Below are 26,862 nucleotides of genomic sequence, written 5' to 3'. Positions count from 1 at the left end.
AAGTTGCTGTGCTTTGAATAAGTGTGCCCCAGCTACAGGAAAACGGAGTTGAAAAGACAAAGGGAATCTTGAATAGCTCCAAACCAGCTTGGCAAGATTTTAGAGATGGTAGCAAGAGGTTTTAGTAATGGACCTAAGTAACAACATTGTCAAGAGGAGATTTGGTGCACACTTGTGGCTGCCTGGGATCTTGTATTTCACACCAAGCAGCCAGCTCATGTTGCTCCTGGCTTTAAATTAAGTCATTTATGCCTATATGGATAGACAGAGGCATAGTGGATGGAGCAGAGATAGGGATCCCCACCACATCTCTTGTCCTCGGGGTGGTTAAGACATGCTGTTAGGAGCTCTTGGGATTACCCAAGAGTTGACTTTTCCAGAGGTGAATTTAAGCTTTGATATTTGTTCAAGCATCACCCTCCATCTGCACATTCTAGAGCCTGCCACCAGCTACTGGCAGCTCTCCACGGGGCAGCCCTTATTGAGATGACAAGAGGGTTTGCAAACTTGTTCTTGTTCCATCTCCAAATGCTGTTCTCCTGATAGAAACCCCAGACAGAACCCCCCCAGACCCCTCTCCTTAGTTGCAAATTTTCAAATGCACTTTGGCATTTACAGTGAATTCTCAGAAACTGGAATTTCGGAAATCACTCCAAGTCAAAGGGGTGCTTGTTGAAGAAGGCAGCCTGGGCGATGCACTCCAGGCAGCGCCAGGACATCTCAGGGCTCTGCTGCTTCATAGCGACCAGGAAATTACCCCAAAAACATCAAATGCGGAAACCCGCGCCCCTCCCCTCTGCGAGGTTCCCTCGTCTCTCCCCGCACCCAGGGAACCCACCCAGAGGTGCCGCTTGGTGGGTGCAGCAGCAAGGTGGGGGACGCTGGCAGATTTCCCGCTGCCCTCCACGTCACCGGAGAAACTCCCCATGCCCTCCCTGCCGCCGAAGCCCCTGGCGCCCTCTCCGGTGCCCTCCCCACCGCCGGCCCGCCCCGGGGATGTCCCCGGCAGTGAGTCCCGCCCAGGGAGCGGCGGAGCCGGGGCGGCCCCCGGGGCTGCCTCCGCCCCCGGCCCGCCCCCGGCCCCGCCGCTCCATCCCGGGACGGGCCGACCGCGCTGACAGTCGGGCTCAGCGGCCGCCGCGGGAGCATCAGGCGGGCAGCGCCCGGCGCTCCTGCCCGCGCCCACCTGCGGCGGCGGCTGCCCTGGGCGCGGGGCGGCGGGGGCGCTGCCGCCGCCGGCTCCGCGTAGTCCCACCCCGCCTGCCCTCCAGGATGAGCCCTGAGTATTCTCTGCGCTCCTTGCTGCTCATCATCCTCGCCACCTTCTCGGCCAACGCCAGCAACTGGCTGTGAGTAGCCGCGGGGCACGAGGGGGAACACGGACACGCCGCAACTTGTTGGTAGCCCCGGGGGCGCGGAGCAGGTGCCGCGGGGTTGGGCAGCACCGGGCGCCGACCCCCTGCAGCGATGCTGCTCGGTCCCCGGCGGGGCATAGGGCGCTCGTCGCCATCGCGTCCGTCCCCTGTCCCCGCTGACCCTTGCCGCGGTGGCGGTGGGGTTGCAGCCCTCATCCGCAGGCAGGTGGGCGGCAGGGGATGCCGACTCTCCCCAGCCGCTCAGTGGCGGAGTGTTATCGCGGTTGATGGGAATGGGGCTGGTTATCTAGCCCCGTCCCATTTTTTGTCCTTAAGTTATGAATCCGGATCACACCGGGATCACGGGTGGAGGTCAGGACGTCGGGTCGGAGTGGGGCCTGCGTGTTGGCGAGATGCCACGCGAGGGCCAGCGGTCCAGGGGAGGGTTTGGCAGAGCTGGGGCGGCCAAACGTGCTGGGCCCGGGGATCTGCAGCGAGCAGGGCTGCCCACGCCTCGGCCCCCCATTCCCGGTACGAGGACGGGTGTCGGGGGGCTGTTGCATGCCGCAGAGGAGCCCGATGACATCGGGAACCCGCTGAACAAACACTGAAATAATGTGTAAGGTAAACAGGGGCGGAAATCGTTCTGGAAAATTCCTACGTGTTTGCCAAGGCGGTGGGACTACTTTCTGAAGAGGACACCCCCCCCCTTTTCCCCCTTCCCGGGTCAGAGGGGATGGAGCATGACAACACTTTCCCACCTAACTTTGAACGAAGGCATCGGTTCTTCCTAATAAATCTGCTTTGGTGGGAGATGGTGCTTCCCCCGCTGCCCGTGTTGCCGGCTGACGGGAACTAATTAGTTCCCGTGCACGCACCCAGCAGACCCGCTCTCCGGCTTAGGAGCGTGGGCCACCTCCATCTCACCTTCATGGGTTTCTCTCGGCAGGGGCAAGTACACCACACAGGTTAAGGAGTTCCCAGGATTGTCAGCGTGAAAGATCCTGAGTGTCGTGTATCCCAAACACAGGTGCTCAGATGGGCACACATCCCCTGTGCAAAGAGTCCTCTCTGCATCCGGATACAGCTCCTGCCTTTACATTTTGACTTGCTGGAGGCTGTGGGATGTAGGTGGTTTTTCGAGGATGCTCACCAATGCCTGGAGAAAGTGCCAGTGTCAGCGGCACTCTTCAAGTGTCCTGCCTGTGGGAAAAGGTGGCTGCCTAGGATGCGTTAGTGCTTAGTCCTTCTCCCCTCCTTCTTTGCCAGATGGAGCGATTTGCATGCCGCACGTCTCTAGCAACTGGTGGGTGGATCATAGCAGCTATCAAGGTGGTCTTTTAAGCTGTCATGCTTCTGGTGAAGGTATATTGGGAACTGTGGGAGTGTTTTTCCTGCAGGAAGAAAGTCCTGCTGAGGAAGCTCTGTGAGATGATGGCAGATCTCTGGAGAGGAGCAGCTTCGGCTGCCCTGGGACGGGCACGGCGGAAAGTGGGGATTTCATGAGTGAGGTCGGCAAGCTGCCCCGCACGGATGTGCAGAGGTGGGACTCCCCTCGGTCCCCGGCGCCGCACGCAGCTGGAATAGGATTTGGGAGGCGAGGCGGAGTGGTGATTCGCCGCACTAGTCAGGGAGGGCTGTGTGCAGCCGTCCGTGCTGGCAGAGCAAGGGTGGGCGCGGGGGGCTCGGCAGCAAAGAGCGGAGGGCTCATTCCTGCCAACAGGGGAGGAAAAGCAGATACATTTCAGTGCGTTTCAAAGGAAGGGGGTCAACTTTTTTTGATGTTGCAAATGTATCATGATAAAAGGATCGTCCCCCGCTCAGTGCTTTTTATTCTTTGCCTTTAGGATTAAGACAATTCCCATTGTTTATCTTCTCACATCAGAAACAAAGACTGCCGGAGGCAATAAACAGAGTTAGAAGGATCCCAGGAATTATCAGATATTCGAGGAATGAGTGTGCCTTGTATGTCTTCACGTGTGTGGGCTCAGCATGCTCAGCATTATCCCAGTGCGCTGCCAGCTTGTGCCCAGCACACGGGATGGATCCAGCCTCGCCAGGCACATAAATCTGCACAGAGGTGTGTGCACAGAATGGCAGTGTGCGGTGAAGTTTGCTTTTCCAGAAACCTGCTGGATTAGAGATTAAGCTCAGTTGTGAGCTTTTTTTTCTCTCCTCCTAAAGCTCTAAAGCTTCTTTCAACCTGTACAGACTCGCATTCCCCCAGTCCTTTGGAGATACTCTGCTTGCAACGCTTGAGCTAAGGGTTTCTGTAAGCCTGACTTTGTGGGGAAAGCACTTGTTTTGGCCATGCAATGAGCTGCCCCATCCAGTATAAAAAAGAGATGATGTAGGGATCTCTCAAAGGGATCACTCTGCTACAGTGGCCATTGAGCTGGAAGGGATTTCCCAAATCTTTTCATTAAACAAACCAACCTACTTTCTCCCTGGTTAGGAAGCAAACCTCAGGTGGTTTTTATCAGTGTTTTGAGTCTGGGGAGTTGCTGCTTGCCTTGTTGCCTATCCAGAAAGTCTCTGTTCTCCAAATCTGAAGAGATACTCTGTTCCCACTTCTTGTGAAAGCCTCAGGCTTGCTCTTCCTTCTGCCTTTGGAGGCTCTGATTTGCCTCCCACCTCTTCAGGCAGAGGTTTGTAAATTAAATAAAGGGCTGTAGACAGAGCCTTTTACATCTTGTTGGCTGTGTGCGGGAAGGTCCCTCTGGCTTCTGCTTTATCTCTTAAGGAGTCCAAGGCTGTGCCTTTTACAGGGGAAGCAGATGAGTTACTTTTCAAAGCAACTTGCACTTCATAGACACTTGAACCCACATGTGCAGTGATGTGGTTGAATTTGGAAGCAAGACCTCTTCTGCTCCAAACTCATCCTGATGCTGAGGGTGTTTCATAGAGACTTCTAGCCAAACAAGCATCATTCCACAGTTGGCACAGGAGTGCCAGGCTTTGGTTTTAGTCCAGTTGTTTAGTTAGTTAGTTATTAATTTATTTACCTATTTTGGAGAGAAGGAAGTCCACGTGAAAAAGTGAACTAGAAAATGTGCAAAGTGGGTTATGCATGTAAGCATCCACTAAATGCATGAGGCACTGGGGCCCACAGCCTCGCTCTCTAGCTGTTCAGAGGGTTTGAATGATGAGAGAACAGAAACAGAAAACATCAGATACAACAGGGTAGGGTCCTTTAGGGGTGAGACCCCTGGTTATCAAACTATCTGGGAATCATTACAGCCTCTCTCCATTTTCTTGTAGCTAAAACTGGCTCTGGAAGAGGCTCTCCATATGGACATGCTTGGTCTGAGATATGGTCATGCCGTTTTAGAGCAGGGTGTACCACCAGCAGCTCTGTCTACCCATTCTTTACAGGGATTTAAAATCTCCATCTGGGCTTGGAACTTGGCTTAAAGGGCCAGGAGCACAGATGGGCTTTTAAAACCTTAAAAAAAAAATATATGAGTGCTCTGGGAAAGCTTGAAGACATTGTGAAGGTCCAAACAAGCCTGGCTAAGCAGCTGCTTTCTAACCACTTTCAAGGGCTGGTGAGGAAGGGATAAAAGGAGTTTGGATTTCCCTGGCCTCCTTTCATCAGAACATCACAAAGTGCTTTCAGACAGGCGGCCCAATTCTCTGTGCCCATCTCTGCCAGCTTAGGAGTAGGGATGTTGCAAGAGCAGCCGGAATGCTCATTTTGTTTGGGTCATTATGCAATGCAGAAGATTTGAGAGGAAGCATGCCTGGGTCCTGCATTTGCATCCTTCTGGTTTTAAACCAGGCTCTATTTTTTTTCAGTTGAGTCTCCACAGTTTTGATAGTGGGGAGAGATCACTTCACCTGGAGCCTGGCATAGTTTAATTTTGTACAACATTCTTTGCATTGTCATTGCAATGCTCCGTCTTCCATGTGGTGAGGAACTGGTTCAGTATTTTCCCTTCAGATGCCATGCTGCCATGGCACAGATTTGGCAGGTGCTGCTAGCTCTAACACAGAGCTGTTCCTGCCAAGCTCCACTCCCTTCTCCATGCTCCATGGTTTTTGCTGTGAGGACAGTGTCAGGAAGGTTCCCTGGTCACATCTGAGCTGGTCCCAGCAGCCAGGGTGGTGGGTTGCACCATTTGGGTTTGATGAGGAATTTCCTTACTTTGAGGGGTGCTGTGGGTTGGACGAATGGCTCTCTACTTCTGAGATGCTCAGGGCTCCTTTGCATTGCTCTGGGAATCCTGTCAGATCCACAAGGTTGGTGCATGAACCTATGGAACCTGTTTCCAAGGCTGTGAGGTAGGAAATTGAAACTGCTGGATATATATTTTAATTTTTATTTATTTGTAAGTCTTGCCACTTCTGACAGTACCAGCTAATTTTATCTCAGCGATGAAAATGGACTGGTTGTGGGTTGCACCCTGCAGGTTGCACCCAGTAGTCCTGGCACTGGACTTCCAAACAAGTTTGGCTTGTCTCTGAGCAATGGTCCTACCTGGCAGACACCCTTCAGGGCTGTGTTTGCCAGGGTGTAGAAGGGCCCTGTGCTCTCTAGCTCCTCGGTGGTGATGGGAATTTCTGTCTTTTCCTAAGAAAGCCTCAAGTAAAATTACACCCCTGTCTTTCACAGCAGAACCTAACTCTAGGGAGGATGGACAGGAAGGAGATAAAACCACTCTACATGCCAGGCTGTGAAGAACTGGATAAGCTCCAAAAATGAGTAACAGCAAGAGGCAGGTTTCTTTTTTGCAATGGCTTGATGTGACTCCATGAATCAAAACTGGACTTTTGCACTGAAGCAAAAAAATGTTTATGTTACTTTGCTGAGAGCTACTGTCTGCTTGATTAATTCATCCTTGTAGATGTAGAGAAATGCATTACAGCTACTTTCTTAAAATTATTAAATTGCTGAACAATCCTGGAGGTTAACAGTTTCTAGAAGATTCTTCTGTATTTCCTTACAAGTGCAATGACACTGGCTCTTAAAATAATTGGTGATTTTTTTCTTAAAGCTTGAAAACTTGCAGTCATCCAAGGCTGCTTGAATGGTAGATTCTGCTCTGCATATTCAGTGCAGGTAACCTCTGCCTTGCCTACCCAGGGGTGTCTGTCCCCGACACCTGTGGGTGACCCCTGGCAGCATCCTCCAGGCTCTCTTGGAGCTCCCGCCATGGGCTGTTGCACTTCACAGCCAGGAAGCTGCCTCGCAGGATCTGGCTGGTTCAGCAGAACTGGAGCCAGTATTGTGCTTTCATGAAATTACGTGAGGAAAAGTAATTGAGTCTCTTGGCCAATGGAGAGCAGCCTGGGGTCTGTTGAAAGTTGGGTGAGATCAAACTAATACCGTAGAAGGCTTTTTTTGTCACGTATTTGCAAATTCTGATCAAAACCTTAAACTCATCAGATTTTCTGCAATGAGGTCTAGACTGAAGCACTGCAGAAGTTGGCCTTCACTTGCCTCTCCTTGCAACAAGGCCTAGGTGTTGTACCGGAATCCAGGAGTAGCTTCTATTGTCTAATAAAGTAAAGAAAATTTCCTACACATTTAAAGCAGATTTCCAAAACAGATGTTGTTCAGGCTCTTCCCAGCTTCCATCCTCCTCTCCCCCATTAAAAAGTGGAGATTTTGCCCCTACGTGCTCAGAAAGCCAAAAAGCAGCACTGGCTCAGGACGAGCAGCTGGCCATCTCGCTGTCCCTAAAGACTTCTGAGGGGGGAGGTGAGCCACCACCAGTGGCTGGGACATGGGTGTTTGCTGGGCGCACATGGTGTTAGATGCAGGGTCCAAGGAATGGGGGACACGAAGTGTAGACTCCCCCTTGAGCTGAGGGATGGAGGTATAGGCATAGCACTGCCTCCTCCTGGGTGACTCTCTCTGCAGCTGTTAATTGGAGGTGAAGAGTAGGTGTGAAAAGCAGGTTTCAGCCATGAAATGGTGCCCTAACTGTGACAGGAAGGACTGAGGCAGACCGCTGTATTTTTTCTGAGGAAGAGACCAGATAGGTTCTCAAGTGATGACTTGTAAATCATAGTTTACACTTAGAAAGGCAGGATGTGTAATCCCAGGAGGGGGATGCCTGGTCCCTAGGAGGGCCAAATCTGCTACAGAGCCAGCAGCTGGACTAGGGCAACCTTGCAGGTCTCCTGCAAATCCTGACAGGAACATTCCCAAGCTGGCAGGCTTGAGGAACCATGGATGTGGTGGGCCCTACTAGCCTGGAGCTGTTGGAACATGGAGACTGGCACTAAGCCCAATGTGGGACACCTTGAGAAATCATGGGAGCTGTATGGCCTGCATAGAGGATCATCTGGCCTGCCAGATTGAGACATCTTTCCATGGCTTCACTCACCCTGCTTGCTAGGAGAAAGCAACAAGGCAAAGATAAAACACTTCTCTATATCTGCAGGATGGCTCCTTGTAAGGAGCCATAACACTGGTCAGTAACTCTCCCTGCATGGATATATCTATGGACACAGATATATGCATTCAGGGATGCATGGGGTTTTTCCATGGATTTTTCACATTATAAACAAGCCTTTAGTTCTTCCCCAGAAGAAGCTTGCCTGCATGAGCTGTCTCAATCCTTAGGACAATTCCAAGTGCTGACTGTCCCTGCACCCTCAGGAGGCACAGATTATGTTCTTGCTGACCCCTCCACAAGCACGGAGGTGTTTGCTGCCTCTCAGACAGGAGCAGAGCTGAATCATCTTCATAGTTTAAGGTTTGGACAAATTTTTTGTGGCCTTGGCCACTCAACCTTATGTGAAGGTTGAGTATTCGCTGGGCAGGGTGAAGCTTCTGAGCCTGATTTCAGAACATCTATTGAGTGGTTTATCAGGGATGCCACTGGCCTGGGTCTGAAAGTTATCATCTTCAGGAAAATATTCCCAAAATGAGACAATACAAAGAGTTCACACTTGAAACTCATTTGTTTGGAAAAAAGAAACAGTAGAGATCTCTGCTTTCTCCAAGGTATCTTTTCTGACCCACTTCAATTGAGTATTTGTCAATGACTGAAATTTCCACACCTTTCCATGGCAGGGAATCTTCTCCCCTCTCCTCCTGGCTCTATCTGCCAGATGCTATGGCTCTTTCAATGTCTCCTTGTCATTTCACTAATTATTCTTCCTCATGAAAGTATTATCATAATTTTTATTTAAGCAGAACTTTCTGACATCCCCCACCTTTCCAAAGCTCCTTGGATTTGAGATTTACTTATTTGCCATCTTGCAGAGTGCATCAGCTGCAGCTGCTTAAATTATGGGCTTCAATCCTGATCTCAATACTTCAGATGGGAAAAAAGGAAGGGCTTTCAGTCAGTTTTCTCCTAAATCAATGACTCTTAAGAGGGAGTCTGTTGTGCAAGTGACTTGCCTGGATTTAAAGGCAGGAAAAAAGAAATATTCAAGGCCATGATGAAGCAAGAAGACAGAACTTAAAAAAATGGTGTGGGCAGCAGCTCTCCTCTTGAAACATTCTTTGCCCAGTGAAAAGGAAGAAAATACGCCATTGTTTGTTTTCCACAAACAGGGCTGTTTTGAGGCTGTATCTGAGACTTAAATTATAATCTAGAGCTCTGCATAGCAATCAAGATGTGATGTCATGATGGAGGATCTGCATTGAGACTTTGTAGAGGGCAGGAGCTGTTTGTTGCCTTCCTCCTGCTGTGCCTGTCTATCTCTCTGTGCAGGTAGACAAAGGCTTTGGCTGCAGATTCTACCACTTCAGCCCAGGAAACATAGTTTGGAGCAAAGTTCTTGTTAACGACCAGACAAAGCACTACAGTCAGGTTTCTATGGGGACCGTGGGATGATGCAGATGTGTTTGGTTCCTGACAGCCTTGGTGCTCCACAGCCCTGAGAAACATGAGATGGAAGCACTTCTGAGTGCTGACAAGGGCAGAGCATGTTTCCCAGTTCTTACCTAACTCTTCATCTGCCCCAGAGAGGGGAAGGGGATAAGATAATTCCTACCTGGTGCTCCTGAATGTGGTGTGATGAAATGCCATGTGAGAACCTGAAAGCTGAGGTCCTTCAGCAAAAGTCCTTCCTTAAATCCTTGCCTCAGCCTCTGGATCCTGAATCAGGGATCAGGATGGGAGCCTCCTCCCCCATCAAAAACCTTGTCTTTTGGAAAGCAGTGATAGTTCTCCTGGATGAGTAACAAACTAGTAGCATGATAGGACCACAGCATTTTAGGCACAGTTGTCTCCATCTCCACAGAGGGGCTGGCAAACATAGGCCAAGGAGGGGTGATAGGACACAGGCCCTGTCAAGGAGGAGAGAGGCCAGAGCACTGTTCTGGATAGTTTCATCTTATTTGTCTGCATTGCAAAACAAATTACCAGACCTGTTCTTGAGAGCTGTACCTATCTTTGAACATCCTTGGCCTTTGTTTTATAATCCTAAATAGCATTAAATGTGAGTTGGGAAGGCACCTTATCAGGTGCATCTCCTTGGAAAAGCTTGAAAGGCTTTTGTCACACTTTACTTTATGCATGCTTTGAATTTATTACTGCACATTGCCCACAGAATCTCAAGCTGGGAAATATATTAGAAAAGGAGATGATGGATGCCCCATCCTGAGCAGAGCTGATAATAATGTGGATGCTACATCTGTGTCACAGAACTCTTCCACCAATGTGTCTGCACTGAAAGCAGGCACTGACTCATCTGTAGGACCAGTCTCACTGGCTTTGAAGGAGCTGCTTGCCTGACATGATAAATGCCAGGCAGAGGGGGAAGCCAAATCAGCACAAGGAGTTGGTACTGGAGATAGATTCTGATTTTCTTGGCTTCCAGGCTCAAAGCTGATCAATAACCCACATTGTCTTGAGCTGAATCTTACCACTTTGCTGTGTGTCATCTTCCCCATGCCCAAAGTGGAATGATGGCTGGACCTGGGAGGGGACAGCTGTTACAGGCACCCTGTGTGTGCTCAGCATTCAACATCCTCCAAGCTCCCAGAGGTGGTTTGGTGCCTTCACGCCAGGTCAGCCAAGTGCAGCAAGATGTGAGAACAGCAGTTGTTGCACTCCATGTCTGGGACTGCACCACAGGGTTGGAGACACCCATTGCATGGTGTGGGGGCCAGCAGAAAGGTGACAGTCCTGACCACTTTTGGCCACAGTGGCTTTTTCAAGCCACCTGTTTACATCAGGTGCTGTCTTCTGCAAGCAGGGCTGTCCCCTTGGAGGAGCAGGAAGCCTTGGGCAAAGATGATTTGCTGGTATAAAGGCTCTAACAGCACTTGACTCTGAAACCCCAGCAGCCTTCCTCTTCCCGCTGTTGGAGAAGCATTGCCTCCATGATCACACACAGGGAAAACTGAATACGTTTGACATCTCGCCATGCAGACTCCCCACGGACACCATGAACCAAGACAGCTTTCTCCCTGGCTCTAACGGCCCACCCCCCCCACCCTACCCCCCCCCCCAGTTGTGAGCATAAAACCAAGCTGGTGAATAATTCTGCTGATGCACAGAAGAGAAAATCTTGTTTTCTCCTCCTGGGGCAGACTGGCAGGGTTAATGGGAGGAAGAGGCTGTGACAACTTGATTTTGTGGCTGAAGTCAGCAGATCTGGCTCCTGGGACACATGGGAACAGGCAGGGAGCAGGAGCCACTTTTGCACAGTCACTTCTCGGAGACAAGCAGGGCTTCAAAAGAAAAATCTTTTGCAGGATGTTGCAACTTGGGAGGAGGAGTTAAAAAAACACACAAACAAACCCACAAGTTCTGTAGGGCTGGGAAATGCAGAGTCAAGGAATGAAGTTTCTAAAAAGCTCAGTAGTTGCAGCTCTTGGTGCAGAGAAGCTAGCAGTGTGAGACAATGCTGGCAATTCCCAAGGACACTAAAGCTCAGCGTGATTAGTGGATGGATGCAAGTGTGAGTTACACCTGTCCCATGCAGGGGACCCTCCATGCCCACAACAGGTCAGGGCTCCACTATGGCAGCGTCATCTGAAGTGGCTACCAGCAGCCACAGGAAGGAGGGAGTCTCATATACACACCTGCCAACATAGTCACTAATAGTTGTAGAGGATATTGAATTATCACACAGCCTCATTGGAAAATCTGACTGGGACTATCTTAAGCTCCTTCTGTGTTCCAGAGGTTGGGGCAGGAGGATGGAACTGGGAAATGGGCAAGCATGGACACCATGCCCACAACACAACAAGGGGTGGGAGGTTGAGTTACTTAGGATGTGCAGCAGGGACCATCATACCCGCACAATGGACAAGGAAATGCTGAGAGGTATTGACGTGCTTGCTCTTCAAGGAGTTTGCTCCCTCATTCCCCTAATACTGACACCCAAGAGCAGCTCTGTGACTCTTACTGATGAGGATGTCACTATGGAAAGCAGAACACATGGTCCCCTCCACACAGGGCCAGTCTTTTCCAGATCAGCAAAGACCTCATGGCCCTATTCACAAGCTGGGCTGGTGGAGGAAGTGCCCAGCCTGTGCAATTTTGCCCTGGTAGGCTCCTGATTCTGCTTCCTTGCTTCAAATCCTGCTTGAATCTCAAGTGACAGGAAACCTGGCAGCTCCCAGAGGCCATCCCTGCCTGTTGGGGTCTGGGGCAGCTAAAAGCAGCCTCCAGGAGGGAAGTGGTTTGGGGGGCAATGTTTGCCAGTTATGAGCACACAGCCACGCTGTGGGAGCACTGTGGCAGATGGAGCTGGCAGCCAAGTGCCTGTCCTGCTTGTTTTGGCTGACTTTGGAGACCTCTGGCTTTTCCTAGTAGCACTTGGATATGCCAATACTCAGGAGACCTGACCAGGCACATTCAGACAGCACTGAAAATATCTTCCTTGCAGGCAACAGAGGCAAAGGGGAGCCAACAGCTGGACTCCCCAAGAGACAGGAACTAGGCTGCAGAGGGATGGTCGTTTTGCTTGGGCTTGTTCTCTGTCAGCCAGAAATGCATCCTGCAGAGTCACTGCTGTGGTACATTTAAAGGTGACCCAGATGAGCAGCAGGTCTCAGCTATGGAGGGGGTAAGAGGTTCAGTCTCCTTGCTTTCTGGAAGGCTGAACATGGGTCCCAGATGAATATGGGCTCCCCCAGCCCTTGCCTCCTAACCTGTTGTGCTGGTGTCCTGGCAGGTACCTGGCAAAGCTGTCTTCAGTAGGGAGCATCTCTGAGGAGGAGACCTGTGAGAAACTGAAGGGCTTGATCCAGCGCCAGGTGCAGATGTGCAAGAGGAACCTGGAGGTGATGGACTCGGTGCGACGCGGAGCCCAGCTGGCCATTGAGGAGTGCCAGTACCAATTCCGCAACCGCCGCTGGAACTGCTCCACACTGGATACCCTGCCTGTCTTCGGCAAGGTGGTGACACAAGGTGAGCTGGAAGGATGTGTCTGGGGTGATGCTGCTGGGGGAATGGCTATAAAAGCAGCCTGGTGGGCTGCAGGTGGGATTTTTCCTGCTTGCCCCTGAACCGGTGGCTGTATAGCATCAGGAATGGCCCATCCAGTGTTGGATCTTGGGGTGGATGGGTCCCTGTGCACTTCAGTAGGGCTCTATTCAGTATGTTGGCTACAGCATATTCAGATTCCTGCTGCTCCTCAGCTCTCCTGAACCTTTTCCACACCAATTGACAAGGACATGCCAAGTTTGAACAAACATCCTAAAGTCACCCTGGTCTCATCTTCCCCACCAAACCTAGGAGCTCCACTCCATAAAGCCATTTAAAGTGCATTTACTCAGTCTCTTTCTGGGCAGTGCTGAAGCAGTGGCTGCTTCATGTTGCCAGGCTGGCAACATGGCCACTCTTGAGCAGAGTATCAATGGGGGCACCGTCAGGAGGATGGGTTGGTGCTGCCTGGCATGGGAAGAACATGTGGCAGCATCATCCCCCACCACCAGCCTTCAGGGCCAGATATGGCCAGGGCAGCCCCCAGCTGCACCCAGACTTCCCAGAAGCACAGGACTGTAATCCTGTGGAGTGAGGATACAGAGGGGAAAACCCCTCTGCAACCCCTTAAGATCACTGAAGCATCCCTTGCCTCCCCTCAGGTGCTATCTCTGCCTCCCCTCAAGCACTATCTCACCTCCCATCCCAGGACCCCTAAACCAAAGCATCCCCCCTGGCTCCTTTTTTGACTTTCCTTCCCTCAATGCAGGGGTGAAGATCTCTTCTTGTGAAGGTTCAGGGACTGGAAATACCAGAAATACCAGAAACTAAAAGTCGTCTCTTTTTAGGCAGCCACAGCACAAACCGACCAACATGATCCTACTATTAACCTCGATTAACTTGGAGGCAGTTCAGTCCCACACTGGCTGGGTCCTCCCCAGCCGCTGCCAACTGGGCCACCAAAGTCTGGGATGCGACCACCAAAGTAGCTGCCCTCTCTCTGACTGGCAAGCTGAGCGATGCCTGCTCACAAGCCATTGCCCCTCTCTACCAAACATGGGACCACCCCAAATACCAGCCCTCCTTGCTCAGAAATGGAGGGTTTGTGCCTTCAATCAGCCTCAGAGGATAATGGGCATTGTGTGTTGCTAAAGCTGATCCCTGCCCCTGCTACTCTGTATGTTCATGCCCAGGAATGCGCCCAACTTCCCAAACAAGTTTTTCTCAACCATGTGGCACCACATAGGTAGACACAAAAACTGGGACTGCACTGCACCCTGGACACTAGTAGGGTTCTGTGAGGTGCTTTGGGAGCAGAACAGGGTTTTGCAGGGTAGTTTGGGAGGCATTGCGAGCTACACAACCCTGTGAAAGAGGATGGCAAGGATCTGCAGCTGCAGGGAATATTCCTGGATGTGGAAAGCAGGGCAGCTCTGCCATGAAATCTTTCCTGCATCCAGAATAGATGGATGCAGGAAAGATTTCATGGCAGAGCTGCCCTGCAAGGCAAGACAGTCTTCCATATAAGCTAGAGCTCTGCCCACATTAGCAGTGCAGCCTCTGTCTCTCCAACTGCCAGGTTTTATCATTAATCCATCATTCATGTTTTTAATGCTGTGGGGCAGTTCCCAGCTTCTTCATTATTGCAAGAATGGGCTCACTTCTGCAGAACATCTCCCAGCACCCAGGGGTCTCTGATGAGTCAGGTCCAGGCTTGGCACTAAGCAAACAGCATTCCCGGGGGTGGGGACAATGAGGGTCCTGCATGTGCTGCCTCTATCTTAGGAGGAAGTGACAGAGCAAAGGGTTTAGCCTGATAGCTCTGTACAGCATATTTTGCCAAAACCTGTCTTTCAGACCAGATTTTCAGAGGAGTTTATGTGCCATACCATAGTTTATAGGGGAGAGGAGAAGAGACACATGTGGCAGTCTACCAAGAGCCTTTGGCCACCAGGCTGCATTGCCTCCAGAATTCCTGCTCACTGGTCCTCAGACTTTCTCCCACCTCTCCCAACATGGTTTGTGCCATTGCAGGGACACGAGAGGCAGCGTTCGTCTATGCCATCTCTTCAGCAGGGGTGGCCTTCGCCGTGACCCGAGCCTGCAGCAGTGGCGAGCTGGACAAGTGTGGATGTGACCGCACAGTGCAGGGGGGCAGCCCACAGGGTGAGTGTTTGAACAGGGAGCAGCCGCAGCTGTATGGAGACGCAAAGTAGCCAAAATACCTGCAATTCAAGCCCACTCTCTGAAGCCATCCAGAAAAGAGGGAAAAGTTAAAAAAAACCCAAAAATGCTGGTTAGTTCACATGACTGCCTCAGAAAGAGCTGAGTGCATCACCTATTGGACTGAAAACATCTTGTCCATGTGTTCCCCAGGGCCACACTCCCTAGCTTCCCCTGTTCCCATGTGGCGCAGACTAGTAGGCAGCAAGACAGAGAGAGGGCAGGCCAGCTGGATTTTAGGAAGAGTAGGGCTGGAGAGTTCAAGCACTATGGGGTGGCAGTACCTGTCTCATCTGTGCTCTCTGCCTCAGGCTTCCAGTGGTCGGGCTGCTCTGATAACATCGCCTACGGTGTGGCCTTCTCGCAGTCCTTCGTTGACATCCGTGAGAGGAGCAAAGGGGCCTCTTCCAACAGAGCATTAATGAACCTCCACAACAACGAGGCAGGGAGGAAGGTAATGGCAAGGAGAGAACCTAGGCAGCTGGCACCGCTCTGCAGCATCCCAGCCAGGCTCTGCAGCCATGGCTTGAGCCATTTGGGCTTCTTTTAATCCCATACCCACCCAGCAGTGTTTTCTGCACAGCCCTCCCGGGCCCTATCCATTGCGCCCTCCCTGCTATGACCATCCCGCACTGATCATCCCATCTTGTTCCTTGGGTCTGTTCCTCCAGGCGATCCTGAACAACATGCGGGTGGAATGTAAGTGTCATGGTGTGTCAGGCTCATGTGAGTTCAAGACGTGCTGGAAAGCCATGCCCCCCTTCCGCAAAGTGGGCAACGTCCTGAAGGAGAAATTCGACGGTGCCACAGAGGTCGAACAGAGCGAGATTGGATCCACCAAAGTGCTGGTGCCCAAAAACTCCCAGTTCAAGCCACATACAGACGAGGACCTCGTCTACCTAGACTCCAGTCCTGACTTCTGTGACCACGACCTCAAGAATGGGGTCCTGGGCACCAGTGGGCGGCAGTGCAACAAGACCTCCAAGGCTATCGATGGCTGCGAGCTGATGTGTTGCGGCCGTGGCTTTCACACGGACGAAGTGGAGGTTGTGGAAAGGTGCAGCTGCAAATTCCACTGGTGTTGCTCCGTCAAGTGCAAACCCTGCCATCGGGTGGTGGAGATCCACACATGCCGGTGATGCACAGGGGAGGGCACCCACCTGTATCCTCTTTAACTGACCCTGCTCCTCCCTTGCCCCACAGCCAGGACTGAGGAAGTGACCCAGATGCTGCAGGGAGAGCACAGCTCTTTACAGAGACAGAACCACAGAGAAAAACAGATTTTAAAGAAAAAAATATTTAAAGTTTAAAAAAACTGATCATTGTTGGCTTCTTTATTTTGTTTTATCTGCTTTGCTGTATGTATTGCTGAAGCCAGAGCCCCTTGGTGTCCTGTGCCGGCAGATGTGCTTGCTGTCTGGCTATCTGGGGACCTGTGTGATGCCAGCTCCTGTCGGATGGGCTCCTGCTGCTTTTGGAGTGCTGCAGACAAGAAGTGTTTAAGGCAAGGGTAGTACAGCATTTGAAATCTTCTATTGTAGTTATTTTTGTTTGTTTAAAGGCATGTGCTGAGCATCCTGGAGTGCCACTGCCCTGGCTAAGCCTCAGGAAGGGAAGGAGCACAGCCAGCCTGTGCAGCCAGGTGCACAGCAAGGGACAGGCAGGTCGTGACAGGCTGGCACTGTCCTCCAAGAGTTAAGTCCATGTGGAGCTCAGCCAGGGTGATCAGTTCATGAGGGCAATGTGAGACACTCCTGCACCCCCTTGTTGTGGGATGCTCGAAGGCCTCCTGGGAATGGATGGATTTTGGTGCAGCTCCAGGGACTGCTCTGATTTACAGAAGCTCCTCAGTGGCTGCCTGGGGCTATTGGAGGACACGTTGGTCCCACCATGCTCCCTTCCCCCATCTCTTCTCCAGTACCTGGTTCCACTGGAGACAGTGAAGGGCAGTGATACCTGCAATCCACTGACATTTAATGGAGCTGAGAGCTGATGGGAGAAAAATCAAGTTGATTTCTTCTCCTCTGTCCCATAATTGCCCCCACCTCACAGGCATCCCACAACAGGTCTCCTCTTTCTCCTCTATTTGCCTGTTCTCCTCACTGAGGAAGACACTGGGGGACAGTCCCTATCCTGATGAATGCTGGGAAAAGCAAAAGTATAAAGTGGAGCAATTGGGGGTGAAGGGATGCTGGTGCTCTGCCCCTATTGCTGTGTCACCCTTAGGAAGCCACAAGAGAAGGACTTAGCCAAAGGAATGCTGCCATGTGTGCCCTGAAATCACAGAGATTTAGTGCAACAGGGCCCCAACAGTCCTGTCCTTCTCCCTAGGACACTGCCATGAAGATAAGGTGCTGTCCTGCCTGCTCTGGCTTCCGTCTGCCTAAGACTGGGTTAGTGCAGAGTCCTTGCTGTTGGGCTGTAGTATGAAATATTTGGAGAACTAATAAGCAGACACTATGAGGGAAGGTGGAAAGTGAACCAGTTCCTCTCTCCCTTACCCACTGGTATATGAGTCAAGAAGTAAAAGGGAAGCAGAGGAAAACCTCAAAATGACACCTCAAGCCAACAGGTGAGGCTCAGCATTGCCGAGCACTCCTGTGTAGGAGGGAGCTCCCTGCATGGTCCAGGAAAGCCCAGAGCTGTGGCCTCCCAGCTGAAGGAGGGGGTCTCTGCAAAACCTGCAGTTTTCCTGCTCTTTCCTGAGAGGGAAGAGGTTGGGGGAATGCACAGGCATATGTGAAATCCCATCTGTGCCATGGTAGCTATGGGCTGGGGGAGAGCCTGTGGTCACTGGAAGGTCTCCAGACACCATCTGCTGACAACTGACTTGAAGCAGTGCAGGGTGAGGGAGGTTTGCATTAGGGCAAACCCCAGCACAGCCCAGCTGCCTCTCTCCTGCCTGCTCAGCACCAGTTCCAATAAACCTCCAGCAAAATGTCACAGAAGGTGGGGAGGGATACCCTAGGTGGGTCCTGAGGTGGAGCACTGTGGGTTGATCCATTTCAGTGCAAACCAGAGATCTCCTCACTAGAGCAAGGTTTGCCTCTCTCAGTTGGCTCAGCTGGCCAAGGGTATAGCATTAAATCCCTTGTGGGAGGGGGGGGGGGAAATCTAAGATTTGCCTCCCATTACTCCATCTCATCAGCCCCCCAAGGCTGCAAATCCTCAAATACCTTAGAGACAGTTCTTCCCTTTCCAGTTCATGCAGAGGAGGTCACAGATCTCAGGCCATTGGCCAAGTCTTCTGCTCCTTGTCCATCTAGGATGAGGGCCAAAGCTGAACAAGACAATTCAAAACAGCATGGAGATAATCTCTGCACATAGGATTTTTTCAGACTGCAATGAAAGCTAAGCCCTGCAAATGCCACCCAGGGTTAGTTTGGCTCTGCAGCACTCTGGTGCTTCTCATAACTAAGTTTCAACACCACAGGGGGGTTCAGAAATGCATTTTCATATTTACTTTGTCTATTAAATATTAAGTTTGTGCTGAACAAGCCATGGGGTTTTCCTGTCTTGAAATCAGCTCCACTGGGCTGTGTAGAACCATAATGTGCTGCAGACACCTCATGGTCGCTGGTCTCCTCCCAAGAGTCCTTAGCGAGGAAGAGAGGTGCCCACATGGGGCCTCCTGACAATGCAAAAAGAACACTAAAGCTCTTTTTGTCCCTCCTCCAGTCTCTCCTCAGGAGAGAGGAGGTGTGCTGGTGTTTGGACCACAGACAGCATCCCTGCTTTCCTATCAGTGGAATTATAGCCTGCTTCTGCCTTAACCACTTGACACACCACTGGCTTAAGAGGCAATTTATTTTAAATCTCAGTAAGTCTGTGACTTTCTCCTGTAGAAAGGGCATCAATATCCATCTGCTTAGAACACTGCTCCCCTGTCCTGCCCACAGCCAAGGAGCCACAGCTACCTTGTGTGCTGCTGGAAGCATCCTGCCAGTGGGCTTGAGGTGCACTTGAGCTGGGAGGGGGCAAGAACTGCCCATAGATGCCAAGTCAGGGACCTGCTGCCTTTTGCCTACATCGCTGTGATGCAGTTTGCTGGATTTGGAGTGGATGCAGTGCCTGATACCCAGGTATGCTCCAAGCTGCCCACAAAGTGCATTTTGCTTGTCCCTTGTCCTTCCTCCAAGCCAGAAGCATTGGCTGCATCCTTTTCACAATGTTCCCTACAGTCTGGAGCTTCTTGCTTCAGCAGGTGCTGCTGCTTGGTCCAGCTGTATACCCTGCCTCGTCTCCTTTCTTTAGCTGTAGCTCTCCATTTGTGTGCTCTCAAAGCTCACCTTTTGATAGGCTCATGGTAAAACCAATGTCTTCTCTCCCTTTGGCCTCTGTGGTGGCAGGGCTTGAGGGACATGTTGTTAAGTTTAACTTGTTGCAGAAAGGCCTCCCATGGTAGGATGGGAGAAAATGATGCCTGAGCCTCTGAAAAACCCTTATTTCCAACAGCTTCTCTCTTCCCCTGGTGGATCCCACTTCTCCAGCACTTCTTTTCCCCACTCCAGCTTCAGCCTCAGGTAAGGAATTGTCTCCAGTGAAAAAAAAAGATGCCTCACTCTTCTCCTGAAACAAGGTGTATGGAGACACTAACTTCTCTGTGACCATAGAGCAAGATATATGTGTTCTCCTCTTCCAAGGCCCTCCACCTACTCTGTCTGTCCCCTGAATCCCACATGTATCAGACCACATCACACTATGCCTCTCCCCACCACTGCATCCTGCTACATGCTCAGCCCCATTCCAGCCTCACAGGCCCAGCACTAGGTCCTCATCCTCAGTCCCCCAACACCTTCTCCTTAGTAAGCTCATCCCTCCTCTGAGAACTCACAGGCTGACATCTCCACCCAGCCTCTCCCCCTCATAAACCTTTCTGGATGTCCCACTGCCAACTCGAGATCATCATAGCAAAAATAGGACATCACCTCCAAGTCCTCTCCACCCTGCTCCAAAGGGTAAATTCATTATTTTTTTCCCGTTCCCCAAACTCACAACTTTACCACCATGATCTGTTTCTTCTGTTTTCATTGCCTTTTCTACTGGAAAATCCACCTAGGTGTCAGGTACCTTCAGCCTCAGCTATTTGAAACTCTGGGCTTTGCATTTCCCCACTCTCCATCCTAGATCCAGTCCAAGCCCAGCACAGCCAAGCACATGTGCAGAGCTGGTATTTTTCTCCAGCTGTTTTGACCACATCACGCTTATGCCCTTTACTAGGCAAGGACACTTCCATCACTCCCAACTATCTCATTCTCCATCCCTGGGTATGTTCAGCCTCACCCACTGCTCCTTGCAAAGCAATTAAATCATGTGGGTGACATTAATGATGCTGACAGAGCATAAGTTAGCACTCACATCCTTTCCCTCCCTCACACCCATCAGTGAACATTACAGCAAATCCCTTTGCATATTCCTTCAGCAATGAGCACAGTAATTCTCCTGCATCTCCTTCTCTCCCTTTATCCACATGACTTTACTAGCTGGCTGTAGGGAAGCAAGGTGATGGAGACAGTAGGAAAGAAGTGTCTAGGACTACCAAAGAGATACTTCAAGGACAGAATGGTGTCTTACTGCATGGGCAGGTAAAGAAGAGGATCAGTCCTCCTTAGAGTTGCCACACCACACACATCATGCCACTCGTAATTGGGCATGATGGGCCTCACATCAGTCTGGCACAGGAGAACTCACACTGGGGTGACCATCACTTCCACCTGTACTTGCTGAAGATGTCAGTGGTGCCTTGGCCATGCAGTGTGTCCTTCAGCAGCACTAGGCTGCAGCACAAGGCCATGCTGAAGGACAGACACCCAGCAGAAGCAGAGCCTTTGACAGCAGCATGATACCGTGACAACAGGAGGGCGCCCAGCCAGCGCTCCTCAGAGAGGCCTCCCAACCCTGACTGCCAAAATCCTGGTTTAAGCACAGGAAAATAAATTGTGCAACCTACCTTGGACGGAATTGTAACACTCAATGTGGGTGGAGGGGAGAAAGGGGCAGGAGCTGGGCTGAGAATTAGGCCCTGCCTCACAGCATTTAGGCTGGACCACACTAACACCTGGAGCTCGAGCAGCACCTGCATTGGGCTCTGCCCTTCTCATCCCTCACAGGTATGCCCAGGGTGTTTCTGCAGCCACCAAGCCACCAAGCTCCTTACCAGGGATCCAGAGATGCAGCCACATGCAAGTCCCATCCTTGTGCCTGTGTTAAGTCCTCAGGAGCTATGATCTCTCCTAGGCTGGCTTCCAGACCTGGCAACACATTCCTTCTCCAACTCCAGATCTGACCATCAGTATTTTCTCAAGTGCATGTGCAAGGAGTGTTACCTGGGTGAGCTCCATACCATTGTGGATCCCCAGACTGCTCTGGCAGTGCCTCAATGCTAGATGTTTGGTCCAAAGGAGCTAAATGATCCACCAGGATCCTCTCCTTCCAGCTCTTCATCACCACAAATGAAATCACAAATTGCAAGCCTTAATTAGAGTCATTTGCTCAGCAGTGCAAAAAAATAACCCACCCCAAACCCCTCAGTGGCTGTTGAGTCTATTTGTCCCTCTTGGTTCTGGTCTAGGACAGTTGTTGCATTATCACACCTTTGCTCCCATAATTTACATGGGCAGATAGTGATGAGACCATGGGAAACTATTTTAAGCTAAAAGAGGTGAGATTAAATTGGGTGTCAGGAAGAAATTCTTTACGCAGAGGGTTGTGAGGCTATCACAGCAAGGCTTAATAAGAAGAGGCGGGAAAATGCAATAGCCTGTATCTTCAGGTGTCTCGGCTTCCTAAGCTGAGGGTAGCCAAATGCAGCCCATGACAAAGTTTCACCACCACCTCAAGCCCTTTCCAAAGGAAGACTATCAAGCAGGGTGGCAAAGCAGCCAACCAGCAGGTAGGTAATCTGTCTTCATTGGTGACTATACTATAGTATAGGAACTGAAACTATGATGGCTGGTCACCTCTCACCTATCTTATCATCCCTAGGTGCCCATAAGTGATCTCATAGAACTACATAAACCACTGCCAGAACAATGTACCTGCTGTTTGCTCACCAAGTCAGAGCACAATGGACTGTGACTTCTTCCCTACAGCATAATCTGAGAAGCCATCAACTTCTCCAGCTCCCATCCTTTGGTCTGCAAGATCATTTCAACTACCTTCATGTACATCATTGTTTTGCTGGTTAAGATACAAGAGATGCATGACCCCACAACATGCCAAGGAACTGTCAGAAAAATTGCTGTGGCCAGGAAAGGATGTAGGAACCAGAACTGCTGCTGCATCTTCCCTCTTATCTACAGCTTCCACCAAAGACACCCAGGAGAGCAGCACCTGACATCATCAAATTTATAGCCTCAAAGTCTCCACTTTTCTGAAGGACAGGAAGATGGTGTATAGAAGTTTATCAGCAAATAGCTCGTGAACCCAAGAATTAGAACTTTCAAAAGGGAGTTTTCAGGCTGCTTCTGAAAAAAGACAGTCCAGGCATCCTGTTGTACTTCAGAATCTCTTGTTAAGCTACTGTCCAGGAAGGAAGTTGTTGCAGAAAATGTAATGTAGCAGGGTTATAGGGGCCTTAGCTGTAAAACAAGATGTACAAGAATGACCACAGAAATATAGAATATGTTCAGAACAGAGCAGAGGGTCTAGGCACTGTAGTTACTATGTAGCTTAATTTGATGTGTGAAAAAAACCATGGAACTCTGGAGGAAAAATAAAAAGGAACATCAGTATTCATGTGGCATCTCAGAATTACCAGGGGTAACAGACCTTGCACAGACAACTTCTATGAGACCAGTACAAAGTGATGGTCTGCCTGCGGCCACTTTCAAGGACACCATGAAGATCACAGAATCACTGTGGTTTGGGCAGGAAGAGACCTTAAAGTTCATCCAGTTCCACCACCTGCCATGGCAGGTACACCTTCCACTAGACCAAGTTGCTCCAAGCCCTATCCAACCTAGCCTTGAACATTTCCAGGGATGGGGCAGCCACAGCTTCTCTGGACAACCTTGCAGAACGATTACACTCTCAAGGGGTCTGGGACCACAAGGGAAGAGTGGGACAGACCAGACCTCCAGGATGCTGTGAAGAACAGTGAACTTTGAGATGACCATGGGAAAAGGCAGAACAACCAAAGTAAAGAAGCAGCAGTGGAAGCCCTGCAGATAGTTCATCTGAGACCCGGCCTGGGGTGAGTACTCTGCTACCTCACCAGCTGAAAAATATGCCACCATTTAATTTCCATCAAGAAACTTAGCATATCTGGGAGGGCCTCAGAACTGAGTCAGATGCAAATTAAATCAGTCCTTTGTGACATTTTTTCTCAATAAAGTCACTTCATCATCTCAATTTTTCATGTGACATAAGTAGGAAATATCAGGCTGATGAGAAATGTCACTGGGGTTATGGTGACCTTGGAACCCCTGCTCTGGGGAGCCTGCAGGTTCAGGAAGTCAAGGCATCAATTACTCATTCTCCTTAGATTTTTAGTTTTACCTTCTCTTGGTTAGAGAAGGCTGGTGTCTGTCACTGTACCTGTAAACGTCACAAAGGCTGGAACACAGTCCTGGTCTCCTTGGTGAGTGCCAAAGTGCAAAATCATAAGTGCCATGATATGAAAAGGCACTTATGGAATAGAAAAGCATCTTCCAACATCACGGCTGTGAGCTGCCATCCAAGGGCTTTGTCAGATGAAGATGCTGGAGGCAACAACATACCATTTAGGGGAGCAGAGGTGAGGATGAAGATGTAGCTGAAGAGGGAGAGATTTCAGAGCTATCCAGGCAGAAGGCTCCAGGCAGAGGCAATGGGGGAGGTGTTGCAACTTCCCCAAGCACTCTCTGATTTTCTCAGCCAGCATGAGCTGGAAATGTCCCAAAACCAAGCAAACAGCCCAGGAAAAGTTGATCTCTGGGCTAGTGCAGATGGTGCCTGAAAAGCAGGTGAAGACAAGGTTGTAGAAGGCAATTGAGAGTGAGGGCAGTGGGATACACTTATTTTAAATCCTCCTGCATGGCTCTGCCACAGTTTAAGAGCAGCCCTTTGGAAGTGCCCAATCTCTCCTAGCAGAGCACTTTCCCAGCTGCACCCCATGCATCTTCCCATGGTGCCAGCACTCTTCTGCCCACATGCTTCCCCATGAAGAAAACCTCCTTGTACTATGGAGGCAAGAGCAGAAGCAGAAGCACCTGTTTGGGCAGATGGAAAGCAGTTGTTTCAGCAATGCTGAAGAAGTGATCAGCCACTGGAGATTTGGGGGGAACCCAATTCTGCCACGGGGCTGATCACTCACAGCACACTGAGGAGGAAGCAAAGGATGCAGCACTCAGTCAGGAACGGCACTGCGTGTTCCACAGGTCATCTGAGAACAAGGGATGTTCAGGGATGTTCTGAGCACAGTAACAGACTCTGCACATGTTTTTCAAGCCAAACCCAGCTCAGGAGCGTCTGTTCTGCATCCTGATACAGCAGAGACCCCGAGCTTAACTCTTAAAGTATAATAAAAAGCCCTTCTACCAAACAAATTCACAATGGTCCTAATGATACCAACCCCTTTTTTTTTCCTTTGCACTAACCAATGGGAAAGCCACCTCAAGCTGGTTTTGCCACATCCTGTTTCTGTCTCCATCTCTCATTTCCTTCTATCCAATATTACCTTCCAAATTCCCATTCTGATCCTTGGATAATTCAAACATATTGCATTGCTGTACAAACTGTGTTATTTTATCCCATTCACCTGCCACTTTTCTTTTAGATAAACACTCATAACTCCCAACATATCACTTTAACTCTTTGACTGTCACTAGAAATTGAACCAGCTGAGACTTTCACGGGGGAAATTCTTTCTTCTCCTTTTCTTCTCCATTTTGTGTGTTAAGCCAAGCAAAATCTTAGTTGTATTAGCACTGTCTTCAGATAATTTTACTTAAACTCTGCCTAATAGTTTTACTAACTTCTCGCCCGATTGTATCTGTCTAGGCCTCACTTGTGGTAAAGCTATCTTAATCACAGCTCCTTGTTGAGACCTACTTGTTTCTTGTCTCAGCCATCACCTCTCAGGATGCAAAGGCACTGAGCTGTGCACAGGATATGAGATTCAGATACATGCACACCCCCAGTATATATCACACCAGTTTGCCATGCCAATGCAGTGAGCATGGACAGCACCATAAGGAGCTAAGCAAAACACTCCCAAATGAGGAGCATTTTCACACCACTGCCATCACCCGAAGTCCAGGCCTGCCTCATCCTTGCTGTTGGATCTGAGCTCAAAGATGCTCCAGCATCACATCGTGCAAATCAGCAGAGTTTGGGCAAGCTACAAACAAGTCATGGTGGAGCTGGAGAATAACAAACACAGCAAGCAAAGGGAAAAAGTTGCAAGCTACAGTTTCCCTACAAACAAAAAACAGGAGCACTTCACTCCTCATCCTCACATCCATCACCCAGGGATCCCTGTTCAGTTCCTTGGGCTTAGTTGTGCTTGCACTCCTCAGGACCTAGATCCACCTCCTGTAACCATGGGATCAGCTAAATCATCTCAAATCCTTCAAAACATCTAATCCACTCAGTCTTCCCAACCTTAATCTGTTTTGTTTCACCTAACTTCCTTCAGGACACAGGATCAAAGGGGGTTTTTGTTGGACTTTGCTAAAGCAGGATTTTGCTTTTTCCTGCAAAACATCCTGCTGCATATCCTACTTTGACCAAGTGCTCCTCGCTGCTGGGCCACCACAGCCAGCAGCCTGGTCCTCTGCCTCCCATGCACTACTACCATGTCCTCAGTTTGGATGCCATCGCAGTCCCAAGGGGCTATAGAAACATGTCATGTACAACGCAGGTGAGGTGGTGTGGAGAGAAGGGACTTGAGCACAACTTTTCTGCTCCCATGAGAGACATCTCCCGACATCCATCAATGGATGCTGTCACCTTCTTCCAGGGCTACCTTCACCGATCTTTGGTCACCATTTTGAGGAAAAGGATCACAGCATGAAGGTCTTGGGAGGTCCCACACTAACCATGGACGTTCCAGCCTGAGCACTCTGCCATGAAGCCCACATATTGCATCACCTTCTCACCAGCACCACTCCAAACCAGATCTCAGGGTCTAACAGTAGGACCAGATGGACTACAGCTGTGCCATGAGGGATGGCTGTTTGGAAACAGCTCACAAATCGGGGGGATCCCACAGCACTCTGAAAACTGCTGCTGGCTGCTTTGTCATGAGCCTTAAAAGTCTGCCAGGAGGTGCCTGGGTTAACAGGGCTGCTCCACTGAGATCCTCTGGCTCAGCCAGGGTCACTGATGATCTGTGCCACAATGCCTCTCTGAGTCATCTGCTTCCTTCCAGTCACTGAAAATGGCCTCAAAGTTTGTACAGATGGTGCTTAATCCCCATTTGGACAATAGGTGTTTGGACTTTTAAAGGAAAATTACTGAAGGAAAGCAGGGGCAGGGAGAGAAGGGTGGGAGAGGGCACAGGTAGGATGACAGGATGCAGGCCAGTGGGGCAGCAAGCCAGGCAGGGCTAAACATCCAGGAGGGATGAAGCCACAGGACAGGCATCCTGGTTTAGCCCACAGAGGCTCAAAAGCAACAGTCAATGCTAAATCTCAGAGGCATGAAGACCAAGGGACCATGCCCACCCCAAAGACCTGAGTCTGCCTGGGGTTTCAGTCCTTGACCTGGCACAGAGCCCTCTCCCTGCACACTGCCCTGGGGTCAACATGCCTTGAGTCGGCAGCATGGTCATGGCTGAATGAAAGATGGTGGTAGGGTTGGTAGCCTCCTCCAAGGCCAGGATAGCACCTGGTAGCATCTCCTCCTGCCCTAGATCCCACCCAGCTCTGGGAAAGGACATCCCCTCCCACCTGGATGGACACCTGATGCGCAGGAAACAGTGGTGAAGCTGACCTGCTCAAAGGGGAATGGTGGTG

General features: G+C 50.4%; 1 protein-coding gene across 1 annotated transcript; it reads left to right on the top strand.

The window, feature by feature from the left end:
• Positions 1-1,222: 1,222 nt before the first annotated feature.
• Positions 1,223-16,242, top strand: WNT4 (Wnt family member 4). The gene is made up of 5 exons (XM_066563864.1): positions 1,223-1,349; positions 12,450-12,685; positions 14,735-14,866; positions 15,235-15,377; positions 15,595-16,242. The coding sequence occupies exons 1-5, from the start codon at positions 1,273-1,275 to the stop codon at positions 16,060-16,062; spliced, it is 1,056 nt and encodes a 351-aa protein (XP_066419961.1). The 5' UTR covers positions 1,223-1,272; the 3' UTR covers positions 16,063-16,242.
• The last annotated feature ends 10,620 nt before the right edge of the window (positions 16,243-26,862 follow it).

Source organism: Molothrus aeneus, chromosome 21 (assembly GCF_037042795.1).
Source record: "Molothrus aeneus isolate 106 chromosome 21, BPBGC_Maene_1.0, whole genome shotgun sequence".
Classification (NCBI taxonomy): Eukaryota; Metazoa; Chordata; class Aves; order Passeriformes; family Icteridae; genus Molothrus; species Molothrus aeneus.
The sequence above is the reverse complement of the archived record's forward strand: the minus strand, read 5'-3'. Positions and strand labels throughout refer to the sequence as shown.